An 18,960-nucleotide genomic window follows, 5' to 3' on the forward strand; every position below is an offset into this window, starting at 1 on the left:
AACAGGTACGAGGAGAATAGATAATACCCGTAGATGGTTTGAGGTTATTCGCGTCATTACTCGCACACCCATGTAGTGTATGTAAAGTAGTGGAAATAGTGGCGGAGTGACCAGTCAAGGCAGAGCGCTAGTCATCGGGCTCTCTTATTTACCGTAAGGTAGGTATGATTCGATTCAGGGCCTGTACCTTTTTTTGTAGTCTGACGCCTCGGCTTGCGTTGCGTTTTTCTTTGCCAAGCTAGAATTGTATTCAAGATCCTAGATGTCAACGTATTTATTTTTGTTTGAGACTTGGATGCCCTTCTTCTTCTATAGACACGCGTCGTGAGTCGCGGTTTGACCTGTAAGAGGTCTTACCCCGCCACCTATTCGCCATTTATGCCTTTCCTCTCCTCCAACCGGGCACGCTCGTTAAGGCTTGTCACATCTACCGCTGCCAACTTGAGGCTGAATTTAAGGACACGTCTATCCCAATCCCGAGTTCTCCAAACCGCATCCTTTGACCCTTGCTTCTTACATATCAGACATCCCATACACCTACGGTCCTTCCCGAAATTCCAGTCCTTAACAAATAACATCAGCCCTCGACATCGCCCAATGGCTGCCCTCACCCAGACACAGACGCGCTCTCATGGCGGCCATTCGCATCACCACCACCATGACAATACCTATCTCACTTCTAAGAATAAGAAGGATGCGGGGGTGCGGATAACACGGATTGGCCTCTACTCCAATCTGGGCATGGCCGTTGCGAAAGGGGTAGGTGGATATGCTTTCAATTCCCAATCAATGATTGCAGATGCATGGCATAGCTTGACGGATTTGGCCAGCGATATCTTGACCCTGGCAACAGTATCGTGGAGCTTGAGGCCCCCCACAGCAATGTTTCCCACCGGGTTCGGGAAGGTAGAGAGTTTGGGCTCTTTAGGGGTCAGTGGGATGCTGTTATTTGGAGGGTGCTTCATGTGCTTGAACAGCTGCGAGATTCTCTATGGGCACTTCTTCCTCGATGCCCATGCAGCCGCAGAAGCAGCCATTCATGCACACGGCCATAGCCATAGTCATGCTGCAGCTGGTCCCAGTCTTCATGCCGCATGGTTAGCCGCTGGAACAGTAATTCTGAAAGAATGGCTATACCAAGCAAGTAAGATGCTATATTCTAACCCTTTACCTGAGATTACACTAATACTCCTTCCAGCAATGAAAGTAGCCAAGGAACGAAAGTCCTCAGTCCTCGCTTCGAATGCAATCCATCACCGAATCGATTCCCTCACTGGTATTGTCACCCTCTTCGCCATTCTCGGCGCAAACTTCTTACATGATGCTGCTTGGTTGGATCCCGTCGGTGGTCTGTTGATATCACTTTTGGTTATAAAAGGGGGGTGGGGAAACACTAAGTCGGCATTATACGAATTGGCAGACAGAGGAATCGACACTGAAACAAAGGCATCAATTACAAGGGCTACCAAGAAGAGCCTTGCAGAATTGAGGGACGGCTCACAAATAGAACTACGAGAGGTTGAAGGTGTGAAGTCTGGACAAAACTTTCTCGTGGACTTGCAATTGGCCGTGCCAAAATCATGGACCGTGGAAGATATTCGAGAGGTAGAAGAAGGAGTTAGACAAGTTGTAGGATCCAAGGTTCGAGGTGTACGCCGGGTGAAAGTCCGTTTCGTACCAAAGGGCGAAACATCCATAGCACTGTTTGATGAATTCATTAGTGGGGATGTCTCGCCTCGGGAAAGCCCCGAACCTGAAGAGCATGATCACGATCACGACCATGATCATGCGAAGACGAATGGGAATGGAAATGGGAATGGCAACAAGAAAATCCAATGATAAGAGACGATTTGTACATATACTGGAAGCTTGTGAGCGGGTTCTAGGCATTTCTGATATTTGGCGTTACACCATATGCGAGAGAGCACCTCCAGCATTGTTGGGAGACTTTTACTCAAGAGAGGCTGGCGTTATGGGGAAATCAATGCATTTATAAGATGTTATGTATCACAAGTTTATAATGTACTGATTTTAGAGGATTCTATCGACATGCAATTGGTGCGGGTACTGGTGGGGTGTGTCTCCAGGAATTCTCACGATAGTTTCTTTTCGACAGCAGAAACGCCACCCTAGAGGATTTTGGCCTATCAATTGTCCAAGCTCCCCTGCCACTGCAGATGATGTAAGTCTCCCCACGCCGCCCAAAGTCCAAGCTCAAGACCGCACATCCGATCCCTCTTGCTTAAAAAGGGCAGCTGGGAAGCGGTTTTGCTTTTGGGAATATCAAAGATAATTTCGAGGATACATATTGCAAACACCAAGTACTCAATACACATCTATTAGTATTAGTACAATGCCTTCCCAACTTGATCAAGGGCCTCTTTACCTGGGCTTCGATCTCTCAACGCAGCAACTGAAAGGTAGCACATATCCTTATCTTCAGTAACACGCTAACAGTTCTAGCAATCGTTATCACTTCGAGCTTGAAAGTCTTGTACGAAGCAAAAGCTGATTTCGACGCGGATCTATCCAAATATGGAATCAAGAAAGGCGTCCATGTCAACGAGGCAGAGAGAGAAGTCTATGCTCCAGTCGCCATGTGGCTGGAAGCTGTGGATTTAGTTCTCCAGCGACTAAAAGAAAAAGGAACACCATTCCAACGGGTTAAGGGTATATCAGGTGCTGGTCAGCAACATGGAAGCGTTTACTGGAGCAAGGCGGGCGAGACAATACTCGGAGACCTGGATCCAAAGGATACTTTGATTAACCAGCTCGAGAAGAAGGCATTTGCCCATCCCAATAGTCCAAATTGGCAGGATGCAAGTACTCAGAAGGAGTGTGACGCTTTCGATGCTGCTCTTGGTTCACCAGAGAAGCTTGCTCAGGTCACTGGTAGTAAAGCACATCATGTAAGTCTTGTCTCAACACAAACTCAAAGTATGTAAGCTGATTATTGGATCCATTTCAGCGCTTCACCGGTCCACAAATCATGCGTTTCCACAAGAAGTATCCAGATGTTTATCGAGCAACTTCACGCATCACTCTTGTCTCGTCTTTCCTCGCATCTGTGTTTCTGGGGAAGATAGCTGTGTTTGATATTAGCGATGTTTGTGGCATGAACCTATGGGATATTAATGCTGGCGCATGGTGCGAACCACTTCTCACGCTCGCGGCCGGTGAAGATGGCCTAGACTCACTGAAGCAGAAATTGGGAGAAGTGCGAGAAGATGGCGGCGGTTCCTTAGGGAACATCTCCTCTTACTTTGTTTCCCGCTACAATTTCGCCCCTAACTGTGGCATCGCCCCTTTCACGGGCGACAATCCGGCTACCATCCTCGCACTACCTCTTCGACCACTCGACGCAATCGTTTCCCTCGGAACGTCAACCACATTTCTAATGTCCACTCCGAAATACTTCCCAGATCCAGCCTACCACTTCTTCAACCATCCCACCACCGCCGGCCTCTACATGTTTATGCTCTGCTATAAGAATGGCGGTCTAGCCCGTGAAAAGGTCCGCGACAGCCTTCCTAAACCAACATCCTCTGATTCCTGGTCGACCTTCAACGAAGCTGCCCTCTCTACACCACCACTCGGGCAGAAAAGCCCTTCCGATCCAGCAAAACTCGGACTCTACTTTCCGCTCCCGGAAATTGTCCCAAACGTCCGAGCAGGAACATGGCGCTACACCTGCGCCTCTGATGGCTCGGACCTGCAGGTATCAGAGAAGAAATGGGGCACCGAAACAGAAGCTCGTATTATAGTGGAATCACAAATGTTATCTCTGCGTCTCCGCTCCCACAACCTAACCCATAAACCGTCCCCCGGGCTCCCGCCACAGCCCCGTCGTATCTACCTAGTAGGCGGTGGCTCGCTCAATCCCGCCATCGCACGCATCATCGGGGACGTCTTAGGCGGTACTGAGGGTGTGTGGAAGCTAGATGTTGGGGGTAATGCTTGTGCGTTAGGGGGGGCTTATAAGGCCGTTTGGGCTATGGAGAGGAATGAAGGAGAGAGTTTTGAGGATTTGATCGGGGAGAGGTGGAAGGAGAGCGAGGCTGTTGAAAAGGTTGATGAGGGGTATAGGAAGGATGCTTTTGAGCGGTATGGAAATGTTCTGAAGGCTTTTGAGCAGATGGAAGGAGATGTTTTGGCGGGCGAAGAAAGGAATCTGTGATTCTTTTCATTGCAGGTGAAAGGCTTGGTGTGGGAACAACCCGCTTCTCGAAGGGGAGTCGGGTTTGTGTTTTCCTATAGATTTGGTTTGCTTACTACTTTCCTGGTGTTGGTTCGGACTTGCTTTACTTGCTTCCCAAGCGGTGTGGGGGTCATTTAGATCTAGAGCCGCTTTACAGAATGTCTCACGACTCCTAGAAAATGAAATCATGATTAACTAATCGCCTCTACTTAAGTTCGATTGAAAGGTAGTCGAGGAGTGTCGCAATTTGATACGATGCGAAGTCATGCTTTGATTCTTTCATTCCTTTGCTGGTTTGTCTACACGTATATTTGTTTTCTAAAGATCATGTCCAAGGCAGACGACATTTCACTTGTTTAGTTACTTCCGTATAAACTCCCCTCCTTCTCGCCATCCTGCTCCCAACAAGTTCCCAGTGAACTTGAACGTTGCGCTTTATATCGTTCCCCTGTCTTAGCTTGCCCGCGATGATATCTTCGATTGGTCTGGTAGTAATCGGCTCCAGGTACCTATCATGAAACTTCCAACAACAGGGCGCCGAGCCCCCGTAGCAGATAGCGTCAAAGTACTCTGATTTCATTTCTTTGTGGCGCGCGATCGAGACCTTCTCGGGACCAACTAGGAGAGAGACGGTGGTGGTGCAGGAGATAACCCTATCTAGTCACTCAGTTAGTTGAGTTGAACTGGACTGATATTGCTGCAAGACTTACAATTTGCCAACTTCAGATCACTACCTAGGTAGATCTAGAATGATTGGCAACCTCGACTTTCAGCACAATAGACATAGATTATCATAGAATTTGTCTTGGAAGATGAGAGGCAAAACCACACTCAGAGCAATTAAGCCTCCTTTCGAGTTCAATCACTTTAGGCATATCATTTTGGAAAATTTGATGCTGCCTTACTGGATTCAGCAATAATGAACACAGTCACCTCGAAACCACGTAGATTGTGGCGACATCAAATCAATCCAAATGATACCTCCCAGCCGGATGCCAAAGATTCTTCTTGCACAGGCCTACAACTCATGCTTGCAACCTAGCGAATCCACACAAAAACACCCAACGACCCCACTTCGAGCTGTTGGAAATGCCACCGATCCGATCTTCTATTTACACCAGTCGTCAGGAGTCACCTTGTCTTCATCCTATAGCGAGTCACCAGGTTCATTCCAAGCGAATCCTCATGGAAGGCAGGCATGGACGGCATTCCCCTTTCTGTGGCCACAGCTCGCTCGCCTACTGTAGAAATCCATGTAACTACTCTCTCCACTCACATTACGAAAGTCGAGTGAGTATATACATAGATATCTAACATCTATCTTACAAGAGACTCTGCAAAACACCTAAAGCTTGGGATTAATACATACATGCATTCCAACAGTGAAGCATGGCGACGATGCTAGCTAGGCACGATACGATCCGAAGCCCACCGTGGAAGTCGGAAGTCGGCTCAGTATAACAAGAAACACTGCCGAGGAAGGAAAAGCAGAAGGAAAAGTAGATAAATGCTTAAGCCCCTCAAGCTTCCTCGCTGAAGGCCATACTGGGGCGTGGTGTGCATCGCTACGGAACCTGCCGAGTGATTAATTAAAAAGGACTACCACTTGGTTGTGTATAAGTATAAGACAACCGGATTCGGCTTCTCCATGACACGTTACAGGACCATCATACAAGACCGGGCTGTCTGTCTACAGTGCATATCACGCCGGTTAAATTATCCTCGAGACATTAAAGTAGAAAAGGCAGGCATAGCGGCCTAAATTAGATGAAAGTACCATTGTTTTCTCTACCGTTACAAGGAACTAGCCAAGTCCTTCACCACAGCCGATTAAGCATTTATCCATCCATACCTATGCTGCTGTTTTGTTTTGCGAGACTCAAAAGGAAAAAGACAACACATGACATGACAGCAAGCGCAAATATAATTTTCGAGGTGATTTTTGATAGGACTAAAAACGAGACTTGCTTCCGTGAAACAAGCCCAGTTCCATTTTGATAATACCAGAGTTCCACTTCAGATTTCCATTTCCATTTTTCGCATCGTATTGCCAATCCAGTTCAGTTCAATTCAGTAAAAGATCCCACCCATAGCTTGCTTAACCCATTGCACAAAGTTTTTTGCTCGTTCGATTTGTTTATTTCCCAAGAGAGGAGCACAGGAGACGTATTGTAGTAGTTGTGAGAAAATTTAAACGCACTACCAGGAAGATCGGAAGAGGGTTTTGTATGGGAGCAGATCTATGATCCGAGGCTGGGGAAGGCGCTCTTGTCTTCGGTGTTGATGGTGGAAGAGGGGCCAGCATTGTTGCGTGTGTTGCCACGGGGAGGACCTCTGAAGTCACCTCCACGGCCGCCACGTCCACCTCTGTCGCCGCCACGTCCTCCACGGAAGTTGCCTCTGTCGGCACGATCGCCACGGGGTGGTCCATCGCCACGACCACGGCCGCCACGGAAACCGCCACGTCCACGCTCGGGGGCCTCGACGAAGCGTTGGTCAATGTCAAGGGTTTGCTTCTGCTTGCGCTCACGCTCGCGCTTAGCCTTACCACCGGATCCAGCGACGAAATCCTCTTCTTCTTCCTTAGCAATTGCTTTGGCGTTGGCCCATTTCTTGTCTTCCTTGGACCCTTCGTTGGGCTTGCGAACGTTGAGAGCCTCGGCATTGAGAGCGGCCTTCTTCTCGGCAAGCTCTTCCAAGTACTCGGCATAAGACTTGCTATTGTCCTCAGGCTCGGCTTCAGCAGCTGCCTCAGCATCGACAGGAGCATCGCCGTCACCAGTCAATGCATCCTTTTGGTCGGCCTTGGCGAGAGCTTCACCAGCTTCCTCATCCTTGAGTTCGGCATCACCTTCGGTGGCACCCCAACCGTGAGCAGCTTGCTTCTCAGATTCACTGTATACATATTAGAATAGACCTTAAGATTGTGAAAATTTCAATTGCTTACCCTCCAACGCCGCGAGAGTGTCGGTCGAAGGTGCGGTTTCCGCCACGGCCGCCTCGTCCTCCACGGCCCTCGTAGGTACCCTGGGCACGCTCGTTTCTTGGGGCTCGGTCCTGTTGGCCAGCGTCACCGGTTGGCTTGCCACGGTTGTTGGAGCTACCGGCCTGGCGATCGCGGAATGCTGCATTTTGAATCGAATGTCAGTGGATGATCACTAAGAAGAAGAACACAAGTAAAGGTCCTGGGAATGGCTGGGTGTGCATCTAAAGTGATTTACTAACCTCCTTCGTTGCCATTGAATCCACCGCGGCGACCACCTCGGCTGTCAGATCCAGCGGCAGGTTTCGAAGCTGGTGCCTCTGCAGGAGCATTGCGCTTAGTTGTCCGGGCAGGAGTCTTATCGACGACCTTTACTGGTGGCTCGGGTTCCTTGTCGGAGTCTTCATCGTGGTTGTTTCCTATTTGTCACCTCGAATTAGCTGCGTGGCCAGAACATCAGGGTCCATTGGCAGAGGTTTCGTCATACCGAGAAGCTCGTAGAGGTTCTAAGAGTGCAGAGTCAGCTTCCGTGTCTCGAAGATGGAGTCAATGTTGTGTCGAGACATCTGCGCATTGTCTTTGATGTCTTTGGCAATGGCAATGGGGGGATGACGAACCTTCGAGGCAATTTGTGTGGACATCTTGTCCGCCTTCTCAAGCGCCTCCGAAGAAGGCCTTGCTATCGAGACAACAATTCGGAGATGGAGAAAATAGTAATCGAGACGGACAGGTTCCTAATGGCTAGGAAGCTGTCTCTCGAGTTGTTGCGTTGATAGACCTTGAGGGGGGAGATCTCGAAGTAGTTTGCTCACGGTCGCGGTCAGTCGTCAACGAAAAAGACTCAACCACAAAAAATGGAACCGAAGCTCCACTAGCGTTAAACACAGACTTGTTAGGGCAGGGCTTTGAGTTGATCATTTTCTGTCAAAATTCGGTTTTCTCACAATGTGCCAAACCTATTGATGCTGGATCTTTATATGCTGGTTTGAGATTATTCTATTTTATTTTCAAGTCTATTTTGGAGGTTTTCATTGACATACCTGAATTTATAGAATTATGTATGGTTTTCTGTGTGTGCGTTGCAAGTGCATAAAGTGCATAATCCGCGGCTGAACGCGTGAATTGCTCGCGAGAGAGAAATGTCAAGGTAAATAAAGGGGCGAGATGATATTCCGAGGGTCAACTTATGCAGGGGATTAGGGATGTCAAAGAATACGTGCCCTTATAGCAAACATCTCACGGCTTGCTTCGTCAATTGTGAGATATCACTCGCCTCAGTGAATTGTGCGGCACCTGGGTCGGTTTAACTAGGTGCTTCTAGATCTCTGTAGGCTCATAGAGCCAATGTATGTTCTGTACTGTGCGAGTATTCATCTCATTGAGCCTGTTGATTTTTGCTTGTATAGACAAAGAGGAGTTAACCCGTTTCCATGGGTCGCTATGTGACAAGACCAAACCACCTGCTAGCTACAACATCTCCAATGCTTCGCTATCCGAAGAAAGTTTTTGCTAGGACAGCCCTGGTGATCCAGGGTGTGTCATAGCACTTGCTCGAAAAGACCTTTCCCAAGTCTCGGGACAGAACCCCTGAAACTCCACCCTGGATCTCAGCAATGTCCTCCATCCTACAAAAGATAAGAAACGAAACCACCAAAGTGCATACCGTGGGTCCTATTCATTCATTCATACTCTCCATATACGCCGATGATCTGTTAAAGTGCGCCGTGTAATGCATGGGTATCATATGCTTTTCACCTCATAGAGCTCGTATCGAAAGAGAAAGATGATGGAAATTGCCTGTGAAGACGAGAATTTAGCTTTACTTCAATAAAGTTTAGGGTTGTGCTATAATGACTCGGGAGCTGTGTGGTATCTTTACGAGTATGCCAGATTTTCTCACGGCTCCTGAGACCTGTCCTTAAAAAAATAACAACAGGGATTGTCTTACATCGATGCAGAAAGTCCAAAGGGATCCATGTCGAGCATTGGGTCGTAAGGATCGAGTAATTGTGTCATAGAACCGAATCCCTGAGCATTGTCGTCCATTTGCACGCCTTGGCCCTGGCCTTGCTGACCAGGTTGCTGGTTTCGGTTCATGGCCTGTTGTTGGGCCATATGGTGTTGGTTAGGTGGGAGGGGTTCGGGGTATGGGCCTGGCCCAGATTCGGTGGGGTCTTCGTCGACCATATCGGCTTGGGCATCGTACTCCTGTTCTGTACTCACGGAATCAATCTAGGACGAACATAGCTCTATAAATGAAAATGAAGAGGGGAGGGGTCAGCTTGCCGAGTTGCTCCTGCAGATTAAGTCAGTACTGTTTTCTAAGACGAGCCATGGAGGAAAATAGGACGAGCTAGAGGGCTTGAAAAAGTTGCTGGAGAGATCTCCCAGACGCTATCCATAGTCCATGAAGCGTGGAAGCAGAGGAACGTACAATGTGATTCTGGAAGGGGGACGGATAGTACGCGGCAGCTACCGGAGTGCCTCCCGTACCACTCGTCCCACTACTTCCCGGTCCCTTTGGTGCTATGGAAGCACCAAGCCCAGTGTTGACGACCATCCCGGCGTTTCCTGGTAATCCATGTGGAGATTGCGATTTAGCTGCTTGAAGTCGGTGTTGTTGTTGCTGCTGTTGTTGCTGCTGCTGTTGCTGTTGAAATTGCATATGAGGTTCCGAAGCAGGTGGCGTCAGAACTCGTTGGTGGTGGAACCCTGGTGAGTTAGATGTTGGTGATGATGCGTGAGAAGACGGCGTCGGTCTTGACTGTGGTGACTGAAAGGGCGCGCCAGGTTCTAGCTTCGGTGCGATGCTGGAGTTGGAGCGTCTGGCCTGATGATGTCTGTTCATGATGGCACGTTGGACAGTTGGCGCCTGTGCCATGTTCTGCGGTATATGCGTTGGGCCAAGGTGAGGACTTCCAGTCTTAGCACGTAATTCAGCTTGAACATCAATGCCTAGGAGGTTGTGTTAGTGAATATGTCATCGTTAGTGGAAGTGGATTTCGAGTTTACCTTTCTCCAGTAGGATTCTCTCCAAAAGTGAGTTCTTGTATCTCAGCATGAGACATTCATCAGCAGCACTTCGATGGGCCGTTTGCAAGTTATGAAGATTAGTCTCATGAACACGGATAGTTTCCTCTAATTGCTTGATGTACTCGGTTCGGCGTTCCCTAAAGGCTGCTTGCGCTTGCCGATTACGCTGTTTCCGTTCCTCGGAAGTTGCATATATCTATCAATACCTATTAGTAAAGATAGTTTTTGGTGTATTTAGAATAGTACTACGAACGGGTTTTCGTCCACCCTTTCTTTTCTGTTGACTGGCTCCAGCAGTTTCAAGAGCGGCTCCAGGGTCAGCCTCCGGAGTTGGAGAGTTGAGGTCCATGGAATCCTCGGAGCCCTCTCTACTATGTTCCTTCTTGTCGATAGACATGTCGTCGGCCATTGCTTTGAAACAAGAAGTTTCTTTTCCTTTTCAAGTTCCGACCCACTCTGGCAACGGCAATACAGTGAGTGCCGCGGCAGTCAGTAACAGAGCAAGGCCAGCCGCACTATTCCCACTTTCCACTATCAATGACTTGCAGAAGCTTATTGGGACGTCGGAAGGGTGGCAATGACATCCGCTATCAGATCAGATCAAGGGTAAGGCTGAGGTTGAGGCTGAGGTAGACAGACAGGTGAAGCAAAGTGTTTTGATGCAGTATTGATGGAGTAATAGAATGAAGGAAGAATTGGTCATGAAAACTAAAAGAAGAAGTGAGTGCGTGACTACTGGATATTTGAATTATGCAAAGACTTTGCAGCGAAGACGGAAGGGCCAAGCGGTCGACCTATTATTTAGTGGATTTCGGCAACGGGAACGGTTGTTTGACACGGCCTCAAGGGCAAGGCAAGGCAAGGCAAGGTACAGATAGAAGAGACCGGCGTTGTCCCAGTGGTAGACCAGACTCGCAGCATCTACACACACGAAGTACTCGTACCTACTACCTACTAGGAAAAGACCGTAGCCTCCTCTGCCACCTGCACCGGCACCAGCACCAGTCCCATTCCTCGCAAGCCTCGATTTGTTCCCAGCGACTTGGCCGAGAAGGGCAAAAATAGAGTCCACCCACCACCCGGCACACAGACGTCGAACCGACGCACACGGACTAAGGTAGAGGTAGACATGGATGGGCGTTTCGGGCTTGTCTAGTGGACTTCTCCGCAAAATACGTATGCATTATTGCTTCTATTGCCCTTCGATGGCTTCCATAATCTTTCGATTGCTCCCACAGTAAACTTCTAAAGCCTGCATGCCCCACACGAACTAGGGAAAAAGGAAGGAAGGGTGGTCGCCAGCCATCTACAGTAAGGTACATGCAGTAAAGAAATTGATAGGAGCGACGGGCGCTTACCGTATTATTGGTACAGTAGTATTAAATTTATTTCGGGCGGCCCATGAAGAATCTTCACGGTGCTGCAGGCCTGCAACCCCAGGAATAAGAAGTTTAATAAGCTCTTGATTCCCGCTATTCCTGTACTCTTTGCCAGAAAGGGAAAGGCAGGATTACCACGAGATGAAAGTGTTATCCGGCGAAGATCCGAAGATTACCAGCCGGTCAGGACTCAGTGGAAGTGGTAGTGGCATTGAGAAGTATTTTGTAGGCGAGGGAGGGTTACACCAGTAGGTACACACCCTCAGACACCGTTGGGAGCCATGGCCTTGGATGCCGGGTCTCACTATATTCATCGGGTTTATGGTTTGAGCCTGGAATCGCTTCATCTTTTCATCTTTCGTCTTTCATCTTCCGTCCTTCTTCTCTCTTCTCTCTTCTTTCCCCGCGAGTACTCATCTCCTTCAACGTTACTCTAAACTCCTGATCACACAACCATCCATCATGAACTGATGATGCAAACGACGCCGCGCAGAACAAGGCGTTTTCCCAAGCCGGCCATCTCCGATGTCAGCTGCCCGCCCCGGTAATTTATACATACATGAGCGAGTTTTGCATGGGCTCAATTGGAGTCCTGGTTTGAGAGTTGCGCCATGGCCGCCAGCCGGGTACGGAGTATAGGGATCGTAAGTAAATTAATTTACGGAGGCGTAGGGGGTCGGCCGTGGTCTTTGCAAGGAGGGGGTGAAAAGACTGCTTGTGGCATGATGTGCTCTGAAGCGAGAAAACTTTTCCCTCCAGATTGGCTCGAGCTTCTTGCGGAGGCGGGCAGCCAATTATAATTGGACTACTGTACCTACTACTCCGTACGAAGTAGATAAAGACCGTAAAGCGCCGCAAGAATGGGTCCACGGCGAGCACGGCTACCTTACCTTACTCGAGTATCCATGCATTTTTCACTTGCAGCACGCAGATCAGTGGGAACGTCTCCTCGGGGAGTCGGGGAGTCCCTTATATTACTCCGTACGGAGCACCAACAGTACAGTGAAAACCTTGACGTGAACAATTGTGACGTTCTTCGCTTCACTTTCTATAAGGCTGGCCGGGCTGTACGAAGTACAGTACAGCATGTACCAATGCCAATCCAATACCAGCAGATCTCTGATAAGAGAGATACTCGACTCGAGTACTGTACAGTACCTGTCCTGTATAGGATATGGGTAGATACGATGCCTACCTACCTTACTATCATCGGATTTCCGATTGCTTAACCTCCTCGCATCCTTGTGATATAGTATGAACGAGATACCAGTACCTAGACATCGCCTCTTGTCAAATTATCGTCCAGTCAAACTGGTAAATTAGTTCAAGCCCAATGGCCAAGATGTGCTGTCTCCAGACAAGCCCCGCATTAAGAAGGTCACATCACCACCATCGTGTTGATGAGGGGTTCTCAGCTCTCCCTACATGTATTGATCAACCCATCATGAGGATGCAATTCTGCACGTATTCTGGGGTTGCAAATGGAATATTTTAAAGCTGGCTCAGTCTTCGTGTCGAGCGAATATGTCAGTCATACTTCCAACATGCTGTATGCTCTATCTCCCGTGAGATACATATGGTTTCATTCAGTGTGCGCAAAGTGCCATCCATTCTTTAGTGGCGGAAGATAAGTTGGAGTCACACATATCGGTCCCAAGAATCATCAAATAAGCAATCATTTGATGTCAGGATGAGATGAGACGAGTCGAGACGAGATGGCTAAAGTTGAAGTGGAGTGGAGCGGTTGTGACCTTCATCACGTGGTCAGATATACGTATCCCGGTAAATTCGTTTGTTGACTTCCCAAACGCGCCAATGAACGAGACGTCCTCATTCTCTACTAGCATCCCCACGCAATTGCACTTCCAACTACTACTACTACAACCCCACAGAGATTGGCTTTGGCATTGACTTACGACCTTACCGATACCGTATTATAGTCATAGAGGCCCACGATGGCTCGCCGTTCCTCCAGACTTCGAGGCAATACGCCAACTCAGGTATGTTTGTTTACATTGCACAATAGCGGTATCGTGAGAATTCTGCCCAAACAGCCGACTGACGACAACATCTGAACAGCCGAATAACTATGCCTCCAACCATCTCGAGTCCCTTACTGAGCGCGACGAGACCCCAACAGATATCGCATGGCCCAGCCTTGATACCCTTGCTTCTTCTCCTCCCGCTCCCCGAACTCCCGTCACAGCTACCCGCCCAAAGCCTACTGCCGCAGAGATGCACCCAAGCAAGGCGCACCAAAGTACAACTCAAAAGCCGGACTCTGGCCTAAGACTTGGATTCACGGATATAAAGGCTGCTGGTAATGGTCAACCATCAGGTGTTGCGCAACAATCACCATCAAGGATTGGAATCTCCACACCGTCTTTTGATTTCCGATTTGCTCGCCCAGGCCCTACCCTTGGTCCTGAAGCTCAACAGATGATGGATGAGCTGCGTGAAGAGGCTCTCCGCATCAAAGTCAAGCTAGCGGCTGAGAAGGAGGAGCAGCGACATCGAAGTGGGGAAGGGGCTGCCGTCCTGGGTCGCAAGATTGCTCAGCCAAAGGGCAAGGTCGGCCGTTACAGTGATGTTCATCTGGAGCAGTTCAAGAAGATGGACTCAATTGCCGATCACCCATCTTCATTTCGAGCACAGCCTGGTCGATTCACACCCACCACGACCAGTCTCAAACGCACACAGTCAAAGGCGAAATTGGATGAGGCAGAGGATATTCCTAGCAAGATCGCATCGCCAACAAAGACCAACGATTCCGCGCGAGTGGAGAATACAGCACCGGCTAAGCGTGCACGAAGAACTATCAACGATGATACTTCAGCTGCTCGGCCTGTTTCTAGAGACACCCCAGCGAAGCCAACTACACCAGGCATCCCTCGATCACAGTCAGGCTTTCTTGCGGCTATCACAACCCCTACTCAATCATCTCTAGCTCGAGCTGCTGGTGCTAAGACTCCCAGCACCCAGATCCCTACTTTGTCAAGATCTCCGTCAAAACCAAGCTTGATTGGCACACCTCGAACCCTTCCAAAGTCTGCAACTACCACTAATCTAAAATCCGAGTCGAGGGGGTTTCTCCGCAGTCCTAGCAAGTTTGATCGTGTAAAGTCGCTCTTTAGACAAGCCAGCTCTAGTATGAAGAAGCCAACTGTGAAGCCATCTTCTATCCCCTCCTTGACCAGAAGTCCTAGCAAGCCAAATCTTGATAGGGCTCTTCCTTCGGTCCCTACAACACCTATCAAGTCTGTGGCCTCAAAGCCTGTAAAGCATGTCAATTTTACACCAGATACGGCCAATAAAAATGCTAATACCTTCCAAAATTCGCCATCTCCAGTCAAGCCTGGTCTTCCTCGTTCGGCTTCCAGAATCATCCTCAACCCAAAGTCGCCTCACACCAAGATGAAGGCCAAGGAAGCTCAATATCCCGAAATTGCTGGTAATTCAAACATCGCAAGCCATTCGCGAGAGGTAGAATATCCTTCTTTGGCTGGTGTTCGTCAACTTCCAGCAGCCATGCGATCCGGACCAACACCACACCCACCACCATCCGTCCCTGGCACGTTTACTTTCCGCAGCGATCATACTATCGATTTTGGTGTATCACCCAAACGCTTCGGATCATCTCCGGGTCAGGCCAGCGTACGCCAGGTTCGACAAAGTATTGTTCCCAATATTCCAGGCAGCTTTCCTAGCAGCAATAAGGAGAATGACCGCGCTCTTCCTTCTGTCCCTCACGGAATGTCCAACAAGAAGCGCCGCCGTATCACCTCTGATGATGAGACGGAAGACGACCTCGATCATTCACCAAAGAAGCGCAAGGCAGCCGCTGCTGAAGGTCCAATGCTTATGGCCCCCAGATTGCACGCTACTCCAAAGTCTCGGCTCAACAGTCCGTCTAAGAGTCCGGCCAAGAAAGCTGGCTTCTTGAGCATGAGCAGACTTAACATGCTTTCCCAACCCAAGGACAGGAAGTAGGAATATGATGATACGTCCACCTTTACGATACAATTTGCGTCTCACTATTGGTTCTTAGCGTCAAGGCGTATATTTGGCGTTATATGTTGTTTACGTGGGGTTGGGCGTCATGCTTTCACTGCAACCTGGACATTGATATGATGGACACTGGAATATCTCGATGTTCGTGTCTTCATGTTCAGCCTCGATCATTTACATAATGTCATTACGAGCACATACTACTATCCTTTCTTTTCTTGTATGAATCATTGCTCTTGAGACATGTTGGTGTAGTTTGGAGAATCGTTCCTTCCTCATATGACGGATATGAGCACCTCTTGTCACGAAATTGAAAAAATGTTTAAGAAATTAGCTTTCCACTATCTTGAAATGTTGCTTCCCTGAAGCTTTTAAATGTTCAACTCTCGTAACCATCCTCCCTAGTCTTCGTGCGTATCCTACCGCGAAAGCGGTTCAACCCGAGTTGAGATTACATTCTCACCTTATACATTCATTTATAGACTCGCTACATCTTGCACTCGTCTGTCGTTTTCGCCTGAAACATCAGCTTTCGATCATTAATTAGCCATCACTACTCTTAACCTCGCCATCAACAACTCCATGCCTCTCAACACGCTCCCACCAACTCTATCCTTCCGCCCCTTCTTCTGCGTCCTTGACGCCTCCCAGTACGAAGCCCGACCATGTCCGAATCACCACTCCATATCCGCGCCGCAAGCCCCATCCCCATCCCAGCCCCCAAATTCCCAATCACAACCCCGGAGCCATCATTCATCTGCACCATCTGCTGGCAGCCACAGTTCCTGCCCTCGCGGCCCAAGCTCCTCGGCACTTCGGCTCGCATTGTATGTCGTGCCTGCTGGCGGGCTGTTCTGGACTTGAGTATCTGCGTAAGAACAACGGGGTTTTTTCTTCATATTATACTCCGCCTTCCCATCATGGTTTATCTCTCCTGTACTCCGACTCCTCCTGATACACTTCTCAAGACGGGAACTTGTACAGTTGTACTTCCTCTTCTCTCAAAACAGTTTTGGATGGGAAATAGCTAACTCTCTCGTCATGCAGTGGGTGTGTGGGGAATGTATTGTGAGGGGAGACGAGGTGGTTAGTTTGGGCTGGTGCTTTTGGCATTCGGGCTGTTTTGGGTGTTTGGTCTGCGGGGGGAGGATGGATATACCGAGCGGTAGTGAGGGAGAAGGGGAAGAAGAACAGAAGGGGCATGCGAGTGGGAGATGGGGATCTGAGGATAGTGGCATAGGTGTTAAGAGGAGGCATCTGGGGGTTGAATTGACTGAGATTCCGCTTTGTCGTGTTTGTGAGATTGAGACTGCTGGAGAGAGTCAGGGACAGGTTTTGGAGAAGGGATTGCAGAATATGGATCGTTTTGATGGGGGGCTGAGTCGGGATCGGCTGCAGATGTTGAGTGATGATGGGATGATAAAAAGGTCGAAGAGGAGGAAATTGCAACCATGGAGACGAGTTCTTGGTGTACAGAGCGAGCAGAACCCTGCCGATCGTGATGTGAGTTTATGGTTCCTCGGGACTATTTGGTACTGATAAAGGTAGTCTGGAGAGTCGCAATCCTCATTACTTCTGAATGCTGCGGATATAACGACTTCAGAAGATGGCACTGAAGATGATGTTTCTTGTCACGGTGACATGGAACTGGCAGAGTTGGGTCCTTTCGAGCCAGAGACTAGACCTGAGATTTACGTCTCGATTTTCGATCCCGTTAGAGAACTAGCCTTCGAATCGAGCCAAACCAAACCTTTGCCTAGATGGATGCAGCTACTTCCCAACAATGTACATAGGAGGAGAGAGAAGCGGCGCAGGAGGTTCGACGGTTATGCAGAGAGCTCTCATGCTCATGAGCTTAGAGTTCTGGGAAGCACATGCTCGGATGTGTATCATGACTGCGACCTATCTTCCCTTGACAGTATGGAAGAAGCATCGAAAGACACGACATCCAGATACTCGGCAAGCAGAACATCCACATCTTCCCCTATCCCGAAACAGCCAAAACATCGAGCGACTATATCCTTCGATACCGGAATCAAAAAGGACCGTAAATTCGAGGGCTTGATACTCTGTAGACGACCACAGAGTACCGGATCGGCAGATATAACTCCAAGCACTTGTCTTCCTACAGCCCTGCCAGTACCTCCGGGGCAGCGCACTCCCTTTCCTCGATTGTCGAGACCTAACTTGGAACGTAATTCGTCGTCATCGTATTTCTCACGCAGCATTAATATTAGGGATGCTCAAGGTTCATCCTACGGAGCCCAGGAAACGGCATCGAGCTTCGAAACATCGTCGCCTATTGCTCCATCGGACGGTCCTTCATCTGCTCAAACCTTGAGGGAACACTCGGCTGGTCCCGTTTCTACTACGAATATTTCCGCTACCAAGATTGAAAAGTCTATAACAAACGAGCCGGAACAAATCCTCCAGAAGATTAAGAGGCAGAAGATTGCTCAGGCTGCTGAGGATAAGAAAAGTTTAGAAACCCAGAAGATTGAGGACGAAGTTGATCGCAAAAGGGAGGAATTGAACAAGGAGTTGAGGCATTTGTTTCGTAAGGAATAGATTGTATTCGAAAGTTATGATAGAATGGAAGAAAGTATTGTTACCTTTTCAAAGTTGTGACTTGGCAATGATTGGTAACCCTGTAATATCATCTAAAGGGGGTTCTAGCGCAAGGCTGAGTGCCCCACTATAAAGCATGAATGGCACAGACCGGCACCTGTACCAGAACTTCAAAAGGCTACGAATATATCATTCATAGTTCATCCTTCTCCATCACTGCATACCCTACCTAAGCATGGCGCCCGTGGGAAAATCCGACCACGATGAGGTTGAGAGTGAGGATATATATCCCTTAATTACAAAGCTAGGGCACGTCTGACAACAAGCACAGAACAACTCAAAGGAGCACTCCAAGATCTATACCAACTAATGGTTCAAATAAACACCTACGACTCCTCCTCATCTCGGCCTACCAGAGCAGTGCTCGAAAACACTATGTCCGTTCTTTTCCCCTATCCCTCTTTGCCCCCTACTCATCCTATACTATCCAACAATTCAAAGCAAGGTTAGATGAACTAACCCCTTCTCGCCATCCAGAAACAACTTCGCATCCTCCCTCCGCACAATCCAAGCCTCGTCCTCGCGGCCCCTACCCCACATCCCCCCAGAGTTAATCGACTACGTCGATAACGGCCGGAATCCAGATATCTATACGCGCGAGTTCGTGGAGCTGGCGCGCAGGGGCAATCAGCTTATGAAGGGCAAGATGGAGGCGTTTGGGGATTTTAGGGATGTGTTGGCTAGGGAGATGGTGCAGGGCATGCCGGAGTTGGAGGGGGATGTTGCGAGGG

The 18,960-nt window shown here is 48.9% G+C and overlaps 6 protein-coding genes across 6 annotated transcripts; 4 read left to right on the forward strand and 2 right to left on the reverse strand.

Moving 5' to 3' along the window:
- Positions 1–378: 378 nt before the first annotated feature.
- Positions 379–1,839, forward strand: MMT2 (Mitochondrial metal transporter; the record flags this gene model as incomplete). Its single annotated transcript, XM_031153200.1, has 2 exons — positions 379–1,144; positions 1,199–1,839. 2 exons carry the CDS (start codon positions 379–381, stop codon positions 1,837–1,839), a joined length of 1,407 nt encoding a protein of 468 aa, XP_031001611.1.
- Positions 1,840–2,353: 514 nt separating this feature from the next.
- xkiA (putative D-xylulose kinase A) lies at positions 2,354–4,177 on the forward strand (the record flags this gene model as incomplete). The annotated part of the gene is made up of 3 exons (XM_031153201.1): positions 2,354–2,420; positions 2,464–2,909; positions 2,969–4,177. 3 exons carry the CDS (start codon positions 2,354–2,356, stop codon positions 4,175–4,177), a joined length of 1,722 nt encoding a protein of 573 aa, XP_031001612.1.
- A 2,261-nt stretch (positions 4,178–6,438) lies between these two features.
- Positions 6,439–7,822, reverse strand: RGGB (RGG repeats nuclear RNA binding protein B; the record flags this gene model as incomplete). Its single annotated transcript, XM_031153202.1, has 5 exons — positions 6,439–7,093; positions 7,146–7,323; positions 7,424–7,600; positions 7,669–7,687; positions 7,799–7,822. The coding sequence occupies 5 exons, from the start codon at positions 7,820–7,822 to the stop codon at positions 6,439–6,441; spliced, it is 1,053 nt and encodes a 350-aa protein (XP_031001609.1).
- A 1,110-nt stretch (positions 7,823–8,932) lies between these two features.
- LHYA1_G008283 (uncharacterized protein) lies at positions 8,933–10,623 on the reverse strand (the record flags this gene model as incomplete). Its single annotated transcript, XM_031153203.1, has 5 exons — positions 8,933–8,978; positions 9,130–9,413; positions 9,616–10,136; positions 10,194–10,410; positions 10,468–10,623. The coding sequence occupies 5 exons, from the start codon at positions 10,621–10,623 to the stop codon at positions 8,933–8,935; spliced, it is 1,224 nt and encodes a 407-aa protein (XP_031001610.1).
- Positions 10,624–13,548: 2,925 nt separating this feature from the next.
- LHYA1_G008284 (uncharacterized protein) lies at positions 13,549–15,583 on the forward strand (the record flags this gene model as incomplete). Its single annotated transcript, XM_031153204.1, has 2 exons — positions 13,549–13,593; positions 13,673–15,583. 2 exons carry the CDS (start codon positions 13,549–13,551, stop codon positions 15,581–15,583), a joined length of 1,956 nt encoding a protein of 651 aa, XP_031001613.1.
- A 2,821-nt stretch (positions 15,584–18,404) lies between these two features.
- NUT2 (Mediator of RNA polymerase II transcription subunit) lies at positions 18,405–18,950 on the forward strand (the record flags this gene model as incomplete). Its single annotated transcript, XM_031153205.1, has 3 exons — positions 18,405–18,444; positions 18,501–18,606; positions 18,707–18,950. Coding segments are annotated over 3 exons (390 nt in total), but the record flags the coding sequence as incomplete, so codon positions are not given.
- Positions 18,951–18,960: the final 10 nt, after the last annotated feature.

The sequence above is a fragment of the Lachnellula hyalina genome, assembly GCF_007821495.1.
Source record: "Lachnellula hyalina strain CBS 185.66 chromosome Unknown contig00226, whole genome shotgun sequence".
NCBI classification, from domain to species: Eukaryota; Fungi; Ascomycota; class Leotiomycetes; order Helotiales; family Lachnaceae; genus Lachnellula; species Lachnellula hyalina.